We start from the raw sequence: 19,945 nt of genomic DNA, 5'->3' as shown, positions 1-19,945 counted from the left end.
TGAGCGCCTGTACCTGTGACTTAGCAGGAGCTAGTTACTGTTGCATGTGACCAGTTACCCAGGAGAAGAGTTAAAGGGAGATACTCTTTGGCTCCTGGTTTCGGAGAGGTTCAGTCCATGTTTGCTCAGCCCTGTGAGCATATGAAGAACACCACAGCAATGGGACTGTGTGGCAGAGAGGCTTCTCTCCCTCATGTTGGACAGAGATAGGAAGAGAAGGGTTCAGGAGAGGGCTGAGGCAAGATATAGTTCCAGGGCACATTAACCCCTCCCCACCTCCCAGTGACCCGCCCTCCAACTAGATTCTGTCCCTTCCCTTTTCCCTATTTCTGTCATCTTACGAACTCATCAACGATTGATCATCTAGAAGATCAGATCCCTGGACACACCTCAGACACACTCAGGCAGGCTATAGTACCTGTGTCTTACTCAGTGCAATCAAGTCAACACTGCTAGCCATCTGACTGTGATGGGTCTTAATTGTAATAGTCATGTAATGGTATTTGGTATAGAATTTGAGTGCTTGCACCCAGGCTTTGTTTTTATGTGCAATCTGAGTTTGCATGTCGTTGCTGTGTATGAAGTGTAGACCAGAGGTGCTGTATGTGTCAGGCTGGAGCATTTAGAAGTGTGCTGGTAGTTCCTACAGGTGTGTGAAGATCATACGGAGTACTTCTGTTTCTGACAAAAGTTACCATAACGTTTTTCTCTCTTAAATGTTGAATATTGCAGAAGCAAAGGCTGCCCCAAGAGACTGCTTCATTGAAGTGAACTCTAAAGGTGACAGATTTGGCAACTGTGGCTTCTCCGGCAGTGAGTACAAGAAGTGTGCCACCGGGTAAGTTGGGACGAGGGTGTGCAGGCTCATGAGCGAGGGAGCCGGGGTCCCTGAAGTCTCTGTGCCCGCTCCTGTGACTGCGGCCTTCCTCCTGCTTTAGCTCCTTCCCGTCTCATGCAGCATGCACTGCAGGCCTCAGAGACTGTGTCGGGAGCAAGCCTCGGGAGGCATCTCCGTGCACGCACGCTGTGCAGCTAGTGGGCTCAGAACCTTGTTTTGTTTATCCATGACCTGCGGGAAGATTCCTGAGTGAATACACCCTCTTTTCTTCACACACTCTTTCTTTAGTAAGACATTCTCTGACATACAGAACACCTGCAGTAATAATTGGGCCTCTCATTGTTTCTCTGTCAACCTTAAATGAGTTTAAAAGGATGACGTAAAATGTTTATTTTTATTTCTGTAGGCTGGTGAGATGGCTTACAGGTTAAAGTACTTATCATCAAACTTGACAACCTGAGTTTGATCTCCCGATTCTAGCAAGTTGTCCTCTAGCCTACCTGTGTAGGGACATGTGTGCAGGAAATACATGCATATAAACACAGAAACATATGTAAAATAGACAAAGTAGTTAATAAATCAGTGTAGTGTAATAAGCAAGAAGACATACCCCCATTTGTCTCCCCTGTTCGTGTTTGCACTCTGCATGTACCCACACTGCTACTGTACTCAGTGTGAGCCAAGCATCGTCAGCACTCCTGTGGCGTGTGCTGTCTTCTTGCTCCTCAACTCTGCAGGAGTGTTCAGTCTGACTGACTGCCTTAATCACTGTTCTATTGGTATGAAGAAACACCATCACCAAGGCAGCTTATAAAAGAAAGAGTTTATTGGGGTTTTCAGATTCAGAGGGCGAGTCTATGATCATCGTGGCAGGGAGCATGGCACTAGGCAGGCATGGTGCTGGAGCAGTAGCTGAGAACTTATGTCTAATGACAGGGAAACTGAGAGTAGATTTTTCCATTCGCTTTTGAGATCTCAGAGCCCACCCCTGGTGACACACCTCCTCCAACAAGGCCACACCCCAATCAGTTCCACCAACTGGGACCCAGGCATTCAAATACATGAGTGTATGGGGACCTTTCTCATTCACACTGCTTCACTGACTGACCATTTTCTTTTCCCTTAGCTTTGTGAAGAATGTCCCTCTTGATAAACTTATTTTCCGCTTCTTCCCCACATCTCCTCCTTTTATAAACTATCTCTGTGAGGTATTTCAGCTCTACTAGCCTACTTGGGACATTTTTCACAGCATCTCTGAACGTGCAGTTTCTTCACTGCCTGGCCAATCCTGGTCATTCTTCAAACTTGGGTTCCAGTGGCTTTCTTAAGGCAAGCTTCTCCCACTTTCCTATCAACAGTGTGTAGTCTTCACCAGTGTTCTGAGTGCCAGATGCCTCTTTTATAAACGTGCTTTGTTTTCATCATTGTTCATAGATGTCCTAGTTATTGCTCTGTTGCTCGGAAGAAACACCATGACAACAGCAACTATTACAAAAGAGGTTATCTAGTTGGAGTCTGGATTCCAGTGTCAGAGGTTTAGTCCATTATCATCATGGCAGGCATTGTGCCTCCAGAGCAGTAGCTGAGACTACAACCTGGTCTGTAGACAGCGAGACAAACACTGGGCTTTTGAAACCTCAAAGCCCACCCCTAGAGACACTTTCCCCAGCAAGACCACACCTCTTAACCCTTCTAATCCTTTCAAATAGTGCCACTCCCTGGTGACTAGCATTTGAGCATCTGTGTCTCTGGGGTCCAGTCTTACTCAGACCACCACAGTACCCTTTTCTAACGTTCTGCTTCTTTCTCACATCTCCCCCTCCTCCTCTTGTTAGCCATCTCCGTGAGGCTGATTTCTCCATTGACTCATGAGTTACTGAAGGTTAATTGTTTAATTTCCAAAATGGCTTTCTTGTTTAATTTTACCAAGAAGACTTGGGAGTGGGAGGAGGGGTAGGAGTGGAGAGGGAAACACCTTTGCCCTGCTTGTCACCCCACCTGGTGACTGCATGCCAGCCACAGCTCTCCTCTTCTCTCCCTGCTAAATTTAAGAAGAGCCGTATCAACTTTCCATTGAGATTCGCTCCAGCCAAGGAACAGCCTACATGTCTACATATAAACATAAAAACTTCTTTTCTTTGTCTATTGGATGTATTTTATGTTTACAGTGTTTGTCTTGCCCCGTAGGAATGCTTTGTGTGGGAAGCTTCAGTGTGAGAATGTACAGGACATGCCAGTGTTTGGAATAGTGCCAGCTATCATTCAGACACCCAGTCGAGGCACCAAATGTTGGGGTGTGGATTTCCAGCTTGGTTCCGATGTTCCAGACCCAGGGATGGTGAATGAAGGCACAAAATGTGATGCTGGAAAGGTAAACTAAATATTTTCTATTTATAACCAAAACAACTGTAAAAATCAATACACAAAGTTGGCGGCTGGCCTGTTTCTGGAAAAAGAAGTCTAAATCTGTGGTAGTAATTTTAGAAAATCCAAAGCCACCGGGAAGGAACTTGACAACTACTTGTAATTGTGCCCCCTGTATTTCTTCACAGGCATCCTCTGATGTCTTCCATGTTGGAATCCTCTGTACTTGTTTTGTTGTCCTTTGAATGGACTATAATTTGTCAGTTAGATACTCTTACTGGGGAACATAGGCGATTTCCACAATTCATGGGATGGGAGCTGGAGATTCTGGAATTTGTGTATTTGTTTGTGCCTCTGGGTCAGTAATGTCATGGCGCTTGTCCAGCCCAGGGTTTGGCAGCCATAGCTTCCAACCATGCTTTCATATGCGTGGATGATCAGGGCCTTTCCCCTCTATAGTGACTGCAGTGACAGAAAGTGGTGTTGGCTCTCCAGTTTTAAACATGACCTCTTTTCTCAAGATTCAGCAAAAGAAATGGCAATGTGTGTGTGTGTGTGTGTGTGTGTGTGTGTGTATGAGAGAGAAAGAGAGAGAGAGAGAGAGAGAGAGAGAGAGAGAGAGAGAGAGAGAGAGAGAGAATATTTCTGTTTGATTGGGAATTTGAGCATCCCTCTTTAAGTGTTTGAATGCAACAGCCATGGTTACTGAGCTGAATATGTGACACATATTCATATATATGCATAATCTGAATGTGTTTGCAAGGAGTATGATCTGATAGCATGTAGTATTTGGTAACTATACATTCAGGTCTTTCAAATTCTTAAGGTGTTAAAAGCCTTAGAGGCAGAAATAGTTTAGTCCTTAGTATTGTCCTATTTTAACTTCTCACAAAATTTCTTTTGCACAGGAATGTTACATTTGTATTGGATTTTTTTGGCAATTACAGTTTAATTGTAGATGATATCTTTTTATTAATTTAAATGCACCTTTGCTCTATTTTAATGTTTTTATACTAAATTTTCCTTTACTTGTTATTGTTGCTGTCTCAGTTTATGGTTAAATTGTGTAATAGGGTTAAAAACTATAAAATCAAACTCTTCAGTGGCATTTTGTTTCAAGTGTGCCTCCAATAGTTCGATGTTATTTTTCTCGCTAAGTTTTTCCTCCATTGGAAGCTTGATTATATAAAAGTATTACATTTTAAGTATCAAAAATATTGTACAAACCAAAAATGGATACCTATGGCATTCCTCTTCCCGGTTCACTTCCTAGGCGAGACACACCAGCTCTACCGTTTCTGCGCAGTTCTCACTGGGCGTTTACAAACCTCCACACTCTGAGAAAACAAAGCCACATTAGACTTTTAGTAAATTTCTGAAGTGTGACTACTCACAGCACATACCAGATCCTTCAGGTCCATATAGAAACTGCCCTTGGTTCACCTTAGGTACAGCAATTCTTTAACCACACTCTGGAGGCTTCCTGCTCTGTAGTTTATTTCTTTAGCTAGTTGACACTTCTGTAGGATACTTTGCTACAAGAGGGTTGTTTTTTTTTAAATTAAGGGACATGTAAACTTATTTACTTAAATTTACTTTTTGCATATACATATTTAAATTTTGATAGGAACTACCAACTTCTTTTTCTGTAGTTTGTTAACAGTTTACATTTCACTAATAGTATGTGAGGTGTCTTAATTTATGACAACAGTTTTGCTTAATGTCAGTTCTTTTTTAAAAACGTGTTTTAAAATTAGTTTATAAAGCAGGCTTTTTCATAAATCTTTCATTTTGGTCAGTTCTCACTCTTCCCCTCTTGCCCCCTGCCTCCATCTCTGTCCCAGCCTTGCCCACCTGTATCCCTGTCTGAGCCTTGCTCACTGTATCCCTGTCTGAGCCTTGCCCACCTGTATCCCTGTCTGAGCCTTGCTCACTGTATCCCTGTCTGAGCCTTGCCCACCTGTATCCCTGTCTGAGCCTTGCCCACCTGTCTCCCTGTCCCAGCCTTGCCCACCTGTATCCCTGTCCCAGCCTTGCCCACCTGTCTCCCTGTCCCAGCCTTGCCCACCTGTCTCCCTGTCCCAGCCTTGCCCATCTCTATCCCTGTCTGAGCCTTGCCCATCTCTATCCCTGTCTGAGCCTTGGTCACCTGTTTGACTTCCTCTAGTTACACATCACAGGTATTCTACCCTCCACACCTTAAGACATCTTCTCTTCCTGCCATGGTCCCTTCCTTATGTCTGGGTCACAGACAAATCTGACGGTATGGAACACATAGCACAGGCAGCATTTGTCTTAGGGACAGGATCACCTTTACAGAGTGTTTTCTAGTTCCATCCATTCCTCTACAGATTTCCTTTCTCTTTACAGTTAAACAGAGTCCCATTCTTACTTGTTAGCCTGTGGTGTCTAGTAGGGTCACTACTGCCTATTACAGAGTAACTCTATCTGAACTCTGTCTATACATATACATTTCAGGAAGCATCTAAGTGGTATATGACTTTTTCAGATCTTTAGCATTAGTTATACCTCACTGTATTCTTCTACCCTGCCTCTGCCTCCCACATCCTGTTAGCCCTTCCTGTGTTAGGATACAGCGTTCTGTCGGTCTGTGCACAAGAGCCGGATCATGTGGTTTAGCTATTCCTAGCTGTTGAGGGTCCTCCATACTGGTTTCCAGGGTGGCTTCAACAGTTTGCATTCCCACCAGCAGTGAATAGGGTTCCTCTTTCTCCACATACGTGCCAGCATTTGCTGTCATTGTTTTAATCTTAGCCATTTTTTTTAGAGATGCCTTTATTTTTTTCATTAATTAATTTATTGCCTTTACATCCTGGTCCTGATTACAGCCCCCATTCTCATCTCCTGCCTGTGCCACAGTCCTGCTGCCCCATTCCCCGTCCTCCTGTGCTTTGATAAAAGGAGGACCTCCACCATGGGGTCCACCCCAGTGGAGCACATCCATTGTAACGGGACCAAGCAGATCCTCTCACAGTGAAGCCGGACAAGGCAGCCAAGCTTGGGTAAAGGAACCCATAGGCAGGCAACAGACTGAGAGACAGCTCCCACTCTAACTTTTAGGGTACCCACATGAAGATCAGGGTGCACATCTGGAACATATGTGTGGTGCCTAGGTCCCTCTAACGCATGGCCATTTTTTGTTTTTTCAGTCTCTGTGAGCGCCCATGGGCTCATGTTATTCGACTCTGTAGGTGTTCTTGACTCCTATGACTCTACCAATCTCTCCTCCTACTCTTCCATATGAGTCCCCGAGCCCTGTGGGGCTCTACATCTCCTTTATTATTATTATTAAATTTATTTTTATTGTGTATTGGTTATTTTATTTGTTTGCATTTCAAATGTTGTCCCCCTTCCCAGTTTCCCCTCCACAAACCTCCTATCCCATTTCCCCTCCCCGGCTTCTATGAGGGTGCTCCCCCACCCACCCACCTACTCCCACCTCACTACCCTAGCATCCCCCTATGCTGGGGCATCAAGCCTCCACAGGACCAAGGGCCTCCCCTCGTACTGAGGCCAGATAAGGCCACCCTCTGCTACATCTGTGGCTGGAGCCATGGGTCCCTCCATGTGTGCTCTGTGGTTGGTGGTTTAGTCCCTGGGAGCTCTGAGGGGTCTGGTTAGTTGATATTATTGATCTTCACATAGTTGTGAAGGGAATTGCAATCCCCTTCAACGTCTTCAGTCCTTCCTCTAACTCTTCCAGAAAAAAAAAAGTAGCTTGATATTTTACTTATTTTATTTCAATTGTGATATAACAATTTCAGAGTTAATTTTTAATTTACTTCAATATTATCTACTTTATAAACTGTTATGGGCTAGAATTTCAAGAACTTTATAAAATTATAATGATTACTTCCCGTTTGTAATGGAAATTCCTCATCATTTTATTATTAATCGTGATACTGGAAAATAAAGGGTAGCTTTTATTTTAAAATAAGGTATTCTCTCATTTATTTATATTCAGTGTACCTGTTTTCAGATTTCTCAGCAATTTCATGTATCATTCCTTTTTCTGCAGACAGGGTTTGTCTGTAGAGTCTGTTCTGGCCTCAAACTCACGGTCGGCATGCCTCAACTTCCTGAGTGCTAGGATTGCACACTGTTACACTCAACATGTGCTTTCTTTTGATTTGAAAAAAAAAGATTCTTTGTGAATATTTTCCTAAGGTCTTTATTTGTATACTCATATCAAAGGGTATACTATAATTTAATATTTCATTTTGGCCTTCATATAATCTTTATAATTTTAATCATTAGTTATATGTTATTTAGTTAATGTCACTCATTTTCTTCATTAAAAAAATATAATGTTGGAACTAACCATTCCTTGAGAGCTTGAAGAATTCTCCAATGATGGGTCCAGGGAGCAAGATGGGTAAAGATGCCTGCTGCCAATGCCGAGGCCCTGGATTTCATCCTTGGGCCAGAGCCAACATTCAGAAGTCTTGTTTTGACTTATACACACACATCATGCTATGCATGTACATACATTCACATGTATGTGCACATGCTTGTATGTATGTTGGCATGCACATACACACATATACCTGTGTGTGTATACTAGCATGCATGAGTATACACATGCATGCACATACATCTACTCACATACCCACGCACACTCACACACACCAAATCAAAATGTAATAAATTAAAAATCATAATCCGTCACTGAAATAATCATGACGCTGATCTTTTTCCTGATCTTTTTAATGTGTCCAGTTTTTCTTATGTCACTTAATTCTTTGCTTATTTTTTCAGATTTGTAGGAATTTTCAGTGTGTGAATGCTTCTGTCCTGAATTATGATTGTGACATTCAGGGAAAATGTCATGGCCATGGGGTAAGTAGTGTTCCCTTTCGTTTGTTCAGAGTGGTAGTGCTGAGCCAATAGTCCTGGGGAGGTTAGATGAGAGCTCCCAAGGTTTCTGGTAGATGTTGGAAGAATTTGCTCATGTTGGCAGATATTTCATTTAACCTTCCCCAGCTCCCACTTAATTGCTGGGTGTGGTGGGGACACAGACACAGAGTGACTTGCAGTCTAGCCAGGGCTACATAGTGAGATCCTGTCTCAAAGATATAGAGAGGGGAGAGAAAGGGGAGAGAGAGGGGAGAGAGAGAGGGGAGAGAAAGGGGAAAGGGGGGGGGGGAGAAAGAGAGAGAGAGAGAGAGAGAGAGAGAGAGAGACAGACAGACAGACAGAGACAGAGAGAGACATACACCACACACTCAGGAGATTTGTGATTTTTAACTTCTATTCAGCAGTTGAGTCAGAGCATGCTCACAGTTAACAATGGTACTTTGCTTGTTTTAAAGGTGTGTAACAGCAATAAGAATTGTCACTGCGAAGATGGCTGGGCTCCCCCACATTGTGATACCAAAGGATATGGAGGAAGCGTGGACAGCGGGCCAACGTATAATGGCAAGTACACTGGAGGGCATTGGTGGGCCCCGCGCTGCCCTGGTCATAAGCTGGCATCCCTGTTCCTTTCTTCCCTTGCACATAGCTGTGCACTGAAACTGTTCACTGTGCCTCCTGTGTTGCTTACAGACATTTCTGGGGTTTTGTTTAGCCCTGCTTCTTTTAGGTTTTTGCCTGTCCTTACCGATGAGCCGTGGTTGCTGCCCTGCATGTGCAGACAGCACTGGCAGTCTCTGGTGCTTTTCTTGCAGCTCTTGTTCTGTGTCTGCTCTCAGTTTAGTGTCTCCCCACAGCTATTAAGACAACGTCCAAGGCTTTAGCATGACTTAGATGTGCCCTGTAGGAACTCCCGTAGCTTAGCTTCCAGACGCATTTCACTGTGCCTCAAGCAAGAAGTCATCCTTCCTTATCTCTGAGTCCGCGTTAGTCACACTAGTCTCTTCTGTGTTTCTTGTAGGCGTGTTCTTCCTTACCTGCTGGCTCTCAATGAGTCTGTTCCTTCTCTCTGTTCTCTAACACTGGCACTGGAATTGCTTTTTAAAAACATCTCGTTTTTATTCCCTGATATAATACAAGTTCCTGGTGAAAAGATGAACTGTCTCCTCTCCACCAAACCGTTGATGGAGTAACTGATTCCTGGGTTTAGTTTTGCCAGAGATTCCAAATCTTTCCAAAGTGGCTGTAGCAGTGTGATACTGTCTGCATCACGTGCTGTGGGTTTTGTTATTCATGAGCAGTGTGGAAAATCACTGTGCTTCATTTATCCAGGGTTACCTGAAGTAGTCGACCCTGTTCTGATTCATTGTCAGGGAGCATGCCACTGTTAATATCACTTTCTCAGCAAAAGCACATTGCATCATCCCATACACCCTCATAAGAGGTAGTGTGTTCACAGGGCAGTAATATAATAATATAATAGTGCATTTTAATATAGTGTGTTATAATGTATTATATACAATATATATTATATACAATATAATATAATGTATTATAATAATATAATACTGGCTATGGTCGGTGTATCACTTATGTTGACATATAATTCTTCCACACATAGTTGTTTGTGTTTTCAGATTCAGCGTTTGTATTGATTTAGTAGATTTTAATATCCTATAGCTTTAATTTCGAGAGGAGATATGTGTCTAGACCCTTGACAGTTTCTTGTAGATTTCCATTTTTATTGGACTTGTAAAAACTTCTTTAATAGTCTTCTGGATTTTAGTGGTATCTGTTATAATATTCCCCCTTCAATTCAAATTTTATTGATTTTTCTCTCTTGATTTGTCTAATGGTTTTGTCAATTTTATCCTGTCATTTGTACGTGGAGAGGTCTGTAATACCACAGGTAAATGACAAAAATGGGCAGCGCATTTTCATGTCCTATTGAGGATAAGGCTAAATCTCCTAAATCTCTGACAAATGATGAGCTTGAAAAATGGAAAAGAAGCAAACCAAACTTTCAGTATAAAACATGGAAAAATGTCCAACTCATCGTATAAAAGTTAATTTAAGATCACATATGATATCATTTTTATTACCTTCCATGTTGGGAAGAAAGCCAGAATTTTAGCCTAGTAGGTTAGGCAATGAAGAATTTTTTTTGTGTTACTTAGAAGTGTACCAAATTTTAACCATCACTGTGGAGGACAGCTCTATAATACATCTAAGATAGGATGAATGGATTTCCTTGACATAGAATAAATCTCTTGGGAAAATTACTCTGTAGTCACAGTGGAGTCCTTGTGCTCTGGCTTAAGAACAGAGTTACATGTTGTAACGTTTCTTCAGTACTGAGCTGTTGAACAAGTGACAGCAATATTAGAACCCTCACTGTTTACTTATGTAGCTGTATTGAGAATGAGGAAAGACAGGAACAGGAGAACAAGGTAGGACATGGCCTCTTATGTAACAAAGGTCTACAAGAGATGTATTTTGTCCTTTCTTATATTTGCATAAGGAAACCCTAGCAGATTAAATAAAACAATGCTAATGTGAACCATGTGTAATCACCTTGTGTGTTCTGTGTGGAGAAGGTTGACGGCTAATGTAACTGTCCATCACTGTCAATTCTGTCTTTCTAGCAAAGAGCACGGCACTGAGGGACGGACTTCTGGTTTTCTTCTTCCTAATCGTTCCCCTTGTTGCGGCTGCCATTTTCCTCTTTATCAAGAGAGATGAATTACGGAAAACCTTCAGGAAGAAGAGATCACAAATGTATGAGTGCTTAGCTTTTTCCTTTTAATGTGTATTAAGTAATTTAAAGTGATTCGTAATGATCTAGCATAGAAGTGGGCAATCTTAAAAATAGGGTTCTATGATATCTTGCTGTTCTTTTTTTCTATGGTGGTGTAGGCTTGTGTAAAGCACTTAGGAGGCTGAGGCAGGAGGACTGTGAATGAGTTCAAGGCTTGTCTGGACTACCTACTGAGACCTTATTACTTACTTACTTACACACACAGACACACACACTCTCTCTCTCTCTCTCTCTCTCTCTCTCTCTCTCTTATATATACAATCTGTCTCTCTCTCCCCATCACACACACACACACACACACACACACACACACACATACACACACACACAGAGTAAAGAAAGACTGGTGACTTGTATCTTAGACCAGGAAGGGAAGGGTTTTGAACAGTTTATGCTGTGAGTGTTGGTCCTTAGGGCTCATTTTGCCTTGCACTGATTTCTGATAGATGCAAGTGGGACTTAGGGCTTGGCCTTTGATTTAGGCTTTCTAACTAGAGATTAAAACATGGGCTAAACATTACAAGGTCCCCTTCAATTACTGGAGGTCAGGCCTCTATCCCACCTTCGCAAGATTAGAATTGCCACAGCCCTTCTATACTTAGAGAAGGGAGGAGATGTCAGGGGCAGCCCTGATTACACACTGAAGACCTAAAATCAGCCATAGGCCTAAAATCAGCAATAGGCCTGTCATACATGTATACTAACACCAAGTCTTGGGTCTCTGTGGAAAAACATTGAAACAGATGGCTATAAGCTATTATAAACAGGCAGCTTTTGTGGAAATTTACCAGCCTGAGTAGTCATAGACCTTGTAAATAGATAGCCTTGGCAGACAATACCAACTTAGATAAGGACAAGCGAGTCATAGGCAGAGTCATAGTGACCTGTCCCCTGAACCTTCACCAAGCCGATACCCTGTTCTGAAAGATATCTGTATTCTCCCTGAACACCCACGCTCCAGTGTCATCCCCTTCCCCACATCCTGCCTTTCTGTGTTTATAACCCCTGTTTAAAAAATATATGAGCAAAGAAAACAAAAACAAAAACATGGGCTAAAGATAAGACATGTGAAGCTGGGCAGTGGTGGCGCACACCTTTAATCCCAGCACTTGGAAGGCAGAGGCAGGTGGATTTGTGAGTTCGAGGCCAGCCTGGTCTCCAGAGTGAGTTCCAGAACAGCCAGTGCTACACAGAGAAACCCTGTCTCGAAAAAACCTTAAAAAAAAAAAATTTCTATGTCTTCCTTTAACGTATCCATTCCTACAAAGGAAGTTTGAACTCTCAGTTTTGAAATCAGATTTTAAGAAATAACTTTTGATGGGAAAAGGTTTATAAAATTCAGACACCTGATACTTTTTAATCAGTATGTTGAATTTTCAGAGAAATCCATGTCAAAACTCACTTCTAATATATTGAATCAGTGTTTAGCATAAAGGGCATTATAACTAGATCAAGTTCAAATTTTGTCAATAATTTGGTAAAAATATGGGCTGAAATTGACATAACTCTGAATCTGGGCTTATTTCCTATAAAATGAAAATAATAATTTTGCCTATTTTATTGTTTTAGTTACATAGTAACTAAATTTTCCAGTTATTTAGTAATTAAATTAAATTTTGTGATTAAAGATTAAGTGAAGAAGTATGGCCAGTGCAGGCATGTGGTTCTCTTACAGCTCTAATAATGATTCCAGAAGCCTGCGCAGACTTCAGGACCCTGCTTGTCCCTTACTGTGTTATACTTCCCTCGAGTGTTACTTTCAGAGTTGAAAGTATTCTGCCCTTCTTCCTCTTCCTCTCTTCCTCCCTCCTCTTCTTCCTCTTCCTTCCTCACCTCCTCTTCCTCACTGGCCATCACAGTTATAGCTGGCCAGTCCCTGCAGACTTCTGAGTCTGTGGTTCTCGTTACCTAGTGAGAGCAGTCTCCCTCTCATCCCTGCCTGGCAGACTCACTGGCCCCTCAGTGAATGTACTGCTTATTCCAGCCACTGATGTTCTTGAGTTTTAGAGAGCCTGCTTCAAACGTGTATGCATCCCCAGAACTTGCTTTTAATTTTCTTTGAATTTAAGAAAATCTGAGGAGAAAAAGTTAGAGATCGCTGACCTTATTAGTTGAATTTAATAGTTTCTTAGACTTTTCAGGTTATCGAATACTGAAGTGGGGTCAGGAACCCTCTTCTCTATTCCCACAGGGACAAGATTTGTGTGAGCAGAGACCTGGCTACCTCTCTACTTGTCACCACAGCCATCACCAACTTTTTTATTTTGCATTAAGGAAGATTGAAGCCATATATAATGTGTCCTGTACAAATGTTTTATCATGAATTAACTGAAAGTAACCATGTCTTTCAGGTCAGATGGCAGAAATCAAGCAAACAACTCTAGACAACCAGGAGGTCCAAGTGTCTCCAGACCGCCAGGGGGCCCAGGTGTCTCCAGACAGCCAGGAGGTCCTAGTATCTCCAGACCACCAGGGGGCCCAGGTGTCTCCAGACCACCAGGGGGCCCAGGAGTCCCCAGACAGCCAGTGAGTCCTCAGCATGTTTCTCCAGTCACCCCATCTAGAGATGCTATATGTTTCATTAAAAAACCTGTCTTTCCTGTTGTGTTCAAGTGTTGTACATTTAAAGACAATGAGAGCTAGGAGTGTGTCTCAGTGGTGATGCCCATCCCTAGAGTGCTTACGACTGTAGGTTTGATCCTCAGTGCCAGATACAAAAAAGAAAGATTAAAAAATGGTTGCATAGTTTAAACCTAGATAACTTTACTCTGTATTGGGGAATATTGTAGGTGGTCCTCAAACTAAAGGAACCAGCAGAGTCCTGGCTCAGAGGATGTGGGAAAAGACATCGAGTTATTCAGAATATTTTGCCTAAAGTTGAAGAGTAAGCACCTGGGTCTGCTGTTTCTCTCCCTTCCAGTTCTTTATGGTTTCCATAGCTGGCGTCCCTAGGATGTGCTAGCAAGGAGTGGGTGCTGAGCTCATGGGCAAGCCTCATCACTTCAACACATTTCTGCCTGTATGTGACAGGGTGTTAGGAAAGTGGGAGTGCTTACTGATGGTCTTCTTTTGAACTTGTAAGAAGGCTCGGGCATTTACACACACATCTGCTGTGTTTCTCATGATCCCGTCCCTCGTCCCAGTTGTGGCCCATGGTTGTACCTCATTGGTTTGCACTGTTGGTGTATTATAGAAAGCATACCAATAACAAGCACTGGCAGCTTGGCGGGCTGTGGGCTTCACCTTAAGTCAGGACACTCCTCATTCATTCACTGATAGACACTCAGTTGTATCTCATCCTGGCCAACCAAATAGGCAAGAAAAAGAGAACCTCAAAAGAAATTTTCTTGTTTCTTTCACAAAGAAATGATACTTGGCGAGGTTGGGGGCCTGAAGAGATGACTTGTTGCTCTTTTAAAAGACCCAAGTTCAATTCCTGTCACTTACATGGTGACTTACAACCATCTATAACCCCAGGTCCAGGGGATCCAGTAACCACATATGTACACGTAGATGCAAACAGGCAAAGTAGTCATGCACATAAAGTAAAATAAATGTTAAAGTTTGCAAAAGAGATGACAGCTGTAGGAAGACAGTTGTGGAGGCTGGGGACGACACTGAGCCATCTCTCTCTCCCTTACTTTGAGACAGGGCTTTAATCAAGTTTCCCAGGCTGACCTTGAACTTATGGTCCTCCTACACCAACCTCCTGGGTATCTGAGATTACACACTTGTGCCACCAGGCCACCTTTGTAGCTATTTGAAATGTATAATAGGCTATCTTAATCTAGTCATTCTGTTGGGACATGTATTGAAAAGACTGCAGTGTGTATCTCCAGTGTGTTTTCTTAGTGCTTCCCCCCCCCAAAAAAATCAGTTGCCCCAGGTGCTGGACAGACAGCTCAGAAGTGAAGAGCACTGCTGCTCTTTCAGAAGACCTGGGATTGGTTCTCAGCACTCTCATGGCAGTTTATCAGTATCCTCGATTCCCATTCCAGAGGATCCAGTACCCGCTCTGGCTCCTTGGGCACCTGGCATACACAGGATGTTTTACATACATGCAGGCAAAACATACACAAAGTGAAAAAATTTTAAATCCTAAAACTAAAACAAAACCCATTGACCTAGCCTGAGAAGTGGTTCAGTAAGTCTAGTGTGTGCCTTGAAAGTTTTTGGGACCTGAGTTTGGACCTCGAGATGTAAAGCTGGGCATGATAGCACAGGTCTGTAACCTTTGTGCTCCTGAGGTGAGACTGGATGGAGGTGGAAACAGCATCCAGAAGCATTTGCACCAGCCAGCCTGGTGTACCCTGCATGAATAACAGAGGCTTTGTTTCCAAATATGGAAAGGCAAGGACCGCTACCCAAAGATGCCCTCTGACTTCCACATGTATACTGAGGCTTGCACACATGCACAAACACATCACACACATCACACACACAGTTGGCCTCAGGTGTGTGGGGTTACTTAACCCATGTCGCTGGATTTCGACAGGGATTGTACTGACTGTAGGCTGCCTTGGGTTGTTGAGCATTTCACTGTGTGAGTTCTTGGTGATCCAAATCTCCTTACTGTGAAGGTTTCTTATTGCCCCACCAGTCACGCTTGATAGGTTGTATGTTTCTCGAATGTATCATCTCTCTGGTTTTTCAGCTTGTTACCCTGTTACTGTCCACAGCAGCAGCTTAAGGATCGTCTGCATTCCTGCAGTTTAAATCTAATGTCGCCTCTTTCTGGGTTTTCTGTCTTTTCTGTCTGATTGTCTTGTGCATTAGTTGCTGTTCCTTTGGCTGTGGTAAAATACCCTGACAAGGTGATCTAAGGAAGGGATGGTTTCTTTTGGCTCACAGCTCCAGGGTACAGCCCATTGTGTTAGGAAAGCAAAGGCAGTTGGATCTTGAGAGAGCTGGTTCCACCCAGTCAGGAGGAGAGCAATGGGAGCCCTTCTTCTTAAGCAGCCAGAACTCAAGCCCAAGGACTGGTACCACCCTCCATCACAGTGGGTCTTCCAGCTCCAGTAATCACAAGAACCCTCGACAGGCATACTGCAGGCTTGTCTCTCAGGGAATTCCAGGTCCGTCAAGCTGAAAGCCGGTATTAGCCATCACATCTAGATAATAGTATTTTGATTTTATTATCTTTTCAGAACCTCAGTTCTTTTTTTAATAGATGTTTTCTATTTCATTAATTTCACCTCTATCTTTGTTCTTTCTTTCCTTCTATTAATGTTATCATTACATACTTTCCTTCTTAAAGTTTTTATCTTTAGTTTATCCTTATTTTTCTAGGTTTTAAACTATTGCATTAGGGTGTTATTTGATAGTTTTTAATCCTTTTGAAATGGCATGTCCTCTTTCTGATGTAGGTATTTATTGCTATACGCTTGCTGTGAACTATCTTCAGATTCCCCTCAGGTGGATCTTTCAAGTGTTGTTAAGTTTTTATTTACATTTTTGTCTCAAGAGGTGTTTTTGTATTTCATTTGATTTCTTGACCCAATGATTGTTCAGAGACATACTGTTTAATTTCTGCGTTTCTTGGAGTTTACTTAAGTTCCTCTTATATTTATTTTAGTCATATCATTGTGGTCAGGATACCTGATATTGGTGTCTACACTTAAAAGACTTGTTTTGCGGCTGAGCAAATGCAGTCTCCTGGAGAATGCCCAGTGCATTGAAGAACAACGAGTATTTGTCTCTGAATAATGGACTGTTGTTTGTGTGTCTGTTAGGGCTATAGTTCCCATCTGAAGTATCCTTACGGAGTTTTCTGTCTGCACAATCTACAGATGATTGAACATAGGACACCGAGCTTGTTTTGCTACTCTGCTGCAGATTGATTGACATTTGCTGTATTTCTGCCCCCTTGTCATGAGTTCTAATACTGAAGATAATAGGTTACTGGGATTCATGACACCCATTAGTTATTTCATAAACTGGCTACTAATATGTTGGAGTATTTTATTTAAATGTATTGGTATTATTTAGTTAACTTAATACTATCATACCTTAGTATCATTGAATTTAAAAATACAGCCTTAAAATAAGGAAGGGTAACATTTAGCAGTAAAGACGAGTTAAACAGGAAAATATTTTTTCCAGTCCGTTGTTCTGGAGATCAAGCTTGGAGCTTTTTATTGCACGCTCGAGAAGCAGTCTGCCGCTGAGCTACACTCTTGGTGTCCTTTTAACCAACGTAGTTGAGAACATTAGCATTGTCAGTAGCCTGATGAGTATGTTAATTACTTTTACCCAAAATAACTTTATGCCTAATACAGACTTGTGACCACACTGTTGCAATAACTCCGCATTTTCTTTTCTTTTCAGCCTGTGCATGGAAACAGATTCCCAGTACCAACCTACGCCGCCAAGCAGCCTCCACAGTTTCCGTCCAGGTTGGCAGGAAATGGCTTTAGATGACTTGATCTTGTTAAAAGTCAGGAGTCAGTGCCTTACAATTTCCCATTTAATGTTGATTCAGGGCAAGGTATTCAGGTAGTTTAATTGGGGACAAGTTAAGGAAAGCTTCCAAAGACCTTTTATGTGAATATTGTTATATTCATACAACACCAGAAAGAAATCCTAAAGAAATCTGAGTCAGACTGTTACCTTACATAGCTTTTTGTGTGTAGATAATTCAGAATTAATGGCCTTTAGAATACTGAGTGTGGGAAAGTAGATGGGTTGTACCTGCTTTCCCACAGAGACTAGCTAGAGAAGCCCGATAGCAGGATGCATGTGCTTAGAGAGGGACAGACCGAGGAGGCAGGGGATTGTCAGCCAGGGCTGCAAGCAGGAGGACGTTTCAAGAAGACCAGCTTTGGGGATGGCTTTTCTGTTACAGATGAACCTAACTGTCCTGACGGCAAGTGAGGAACTAGGGGGTGAGAGGAGCTTTCAAGGAGCTCAGGGGCAGACGATGCAAAATTAAGAGTCCTAGCAAGGAGAAGTCCCAAGACAAACTTGCCAGGCTTTGTTTGGGGACCCAGGACCAGAGATGGTCTATACTTGATTGATTTCTACACAGAAGAGCCAGGATGCAAGTATAGAAATTGTGACTAAAACTAAATCATACGCCATAAACAGAGAATCAGAGATTTTTTTATATTTAGTTAACAATCATCAGACATTGGTTTTAAAATAATTTTGATCATGTTAGTGGCCCAGATTGAGAATTTCAGTGTAGGACTAGAAACTTTTTTTAAAAAAAAATGCAGATTTTAGCATTCAAAAACATCAGAAATGAAGCTAAGGGCCCAATATGCCAAATCTGAAGATCACGTGAACTGTGTTACTGCATTCTGTCATCAGAAATGTATCTGACTCCTCCCAGTCCAGAGCCCTCTACCTTCCTGTGGCGGGGTAGCATTCAGTAGGTTCTGCAGGTATAACTTACTCTCTGGGACTAGTGCCATGGAATCCTGCTGCGCATAAAGAGAGAACTATGTGAGCAGAGGCAATTCCTAGACAGTGCTCTCTCTAGTGTGGTGTGGGCAGGACGGGTACCAAGGTCCATGCAGAAGTCGGGGGTTCCCCAGGTTAGAGTCTCAATAGTGAGATGGATGGATAGAGATACAGTGGCTTGTTGAAATGTCAGGTTGGGGACTGTGCGAGGGATCTGGAGTTTCAGTCCTGTCTGTAAACATAGAGTTAGTTTTATGTTAAGCACTGCTTTGATGCCCATAATTAAGAAAAAAATTATGTTTATTTTGTTTTTTGTATATGAGCGTTTGCCTGCATGTATGTCTGTGCACCATGTGTGTCAGTACTTATGGAGGCTAGAATAGGAGGTCAGACTCCTGGAGCTGGACTTACAGATGGTTGTGAGCCACGATCTGGACTCTGGGAACTGAAACTAGGTCTTCTGAAAGAACAACAGTTGTTCTTAACAGCCGAGCCTTCTCTCCAGCCCCACCCAAAATCCACCCATAATTTTTAAAATTAAAATAAAATAATTTGAAGTCTAATGAAATAAAATGACAGTAAAATGAAAAATGTTTAACAGCTGGGGAGCAGGATCATCCCTCCCGCAGTCACTTTTAGCTCCTATAGTGCCTCAGGGGGCAGTTAGGTGCCGTGAACTCCTCCTGCATACATGATATGATGCGGATGGGTTGGGCTTATCCTTTAAAAAAATATTTATTTACTCACTTTACAACCCAGTATCAGTACCCCCTCATGCAAATCTTCCCCCTAGTCCACCTTCCCCTTCTCTTTTAAAGCCAGGCAAGGCAGTGCATTTAGGGGCATGGGATCCACGGGCAGGCAGGCAACAGGCTTAGGGAGAAGTCCTGCCACAGTTGTTGGGGGCCTGCATGAAGACCAAGCTGATCATCTGCGGCGTATGTAAAGGGGCCTAGGTCCGGGGGATGGGCTTACTCTTGATTAGCTCTTTTAGAAAGCAGTTGGTTACCCCCATGATAGATGTGACACCATTGTATCAGTAGGCACCTCTTTCCCGGCAGGTTTATATTGTGCCGTTTCAAGGCCCCTGGATGGGAAAGACCATGGATGACTTTTTTCCACAAAACACACACCAGCAATACAAAAGTTACCTAGCAGGAGTGAAGGTCTAGCTAGTTTATCTGTGGTCTGTAACCTCCGTGTGTGTTGTCTTCACCAGTAGTCTTTTACCATTAAGTTATGGTGGGCAACCAAGAGCAATGGCAGTAACTTCTAATGCCTTGAAGGCCTTTTAGGGCTCCCTGACCAAGAGTTCATACTAGGCAGCCCACATCTGGCACTGGAGTATTTTTATTTAATAACTGTGGGTTTTAGCAGCAGCATGATCCATCATGCCAGGGTACGTCCATTCAAAGTAATTTTTACATTATAGTTTTAAATTAGCTAAGAAGTCGCAGGTTTCTTTAGGGTTCTTTTTATCCACCCATAATTTTGATTAACTCTTTTCATTGATTCCTTCCTCTAACCTTGCGCTCTACTGAACCTTTCTATGTCTAGAATTCCCCGATTCTGCTTTTATGTCACACGGGCACACCATCTCCATGATGTGACAGTGCTCTGTCATCTCCATGATGTGACAGTGCTCT

At 42.6% G+C, this 19,945-nt stretch overlaps 1 protein-coding gene across 1 annotated transcript in view; it reads left to right on the top strand.

The window, feature by feature from the left end:
- The window catches only part of Adam9 (ADAM metallopeptidase domain 9), a 65,947-nt gene that overhangs the window by 41,662 nt on the left and 4,340 nt on the right, over positions 1–19,945 (top strand). Inside the window, exons 15-21 of the mRNA XM_028768172.1 lie at positions 733–838; positions 3,026–3,209; positions 7,982–8,062; positions 8,536–8,641; positions 10,723–10,855; positions 13,247–13,421; positions 17,223–17,290. Of these exons, the coding sequence (XP_028624005.1) occupies positions 733–838; positions 3,026–3,209; positions 7,982–8,062; positions 8,536–8,641; positions 10,723–10,855; positions 13,247–13,421; positions 17,223–17,290 (853 nt within the window). The remainder of the gene's footprint in view (positions 1–732; positions 839–3,025; positions 3,210–7,981; positions 8,063–8,535; positions 8,642–10,722; positions 10,856–13,246; positions 13,422–17,222; positions 17,291–19,945) is intronic.

This window comes from Grammomys surdaster, unplaced genomic scaffold (genome assembly GCF_004785775.1).
Source record: "Grammomys surdaster isolate TR1022 unplaced genomic scaffold, NIH_TR_1.0 185, whole genome shotgun sequence".
NCBI lineage: Eukaryota > Metazoa > Chordata > Mammalia > Rodentia > Muridae > Grammomys > Grammomys surdaster.
This window is presented reverse-complemented; position numbering and strand designations above follow the sequence as displayed.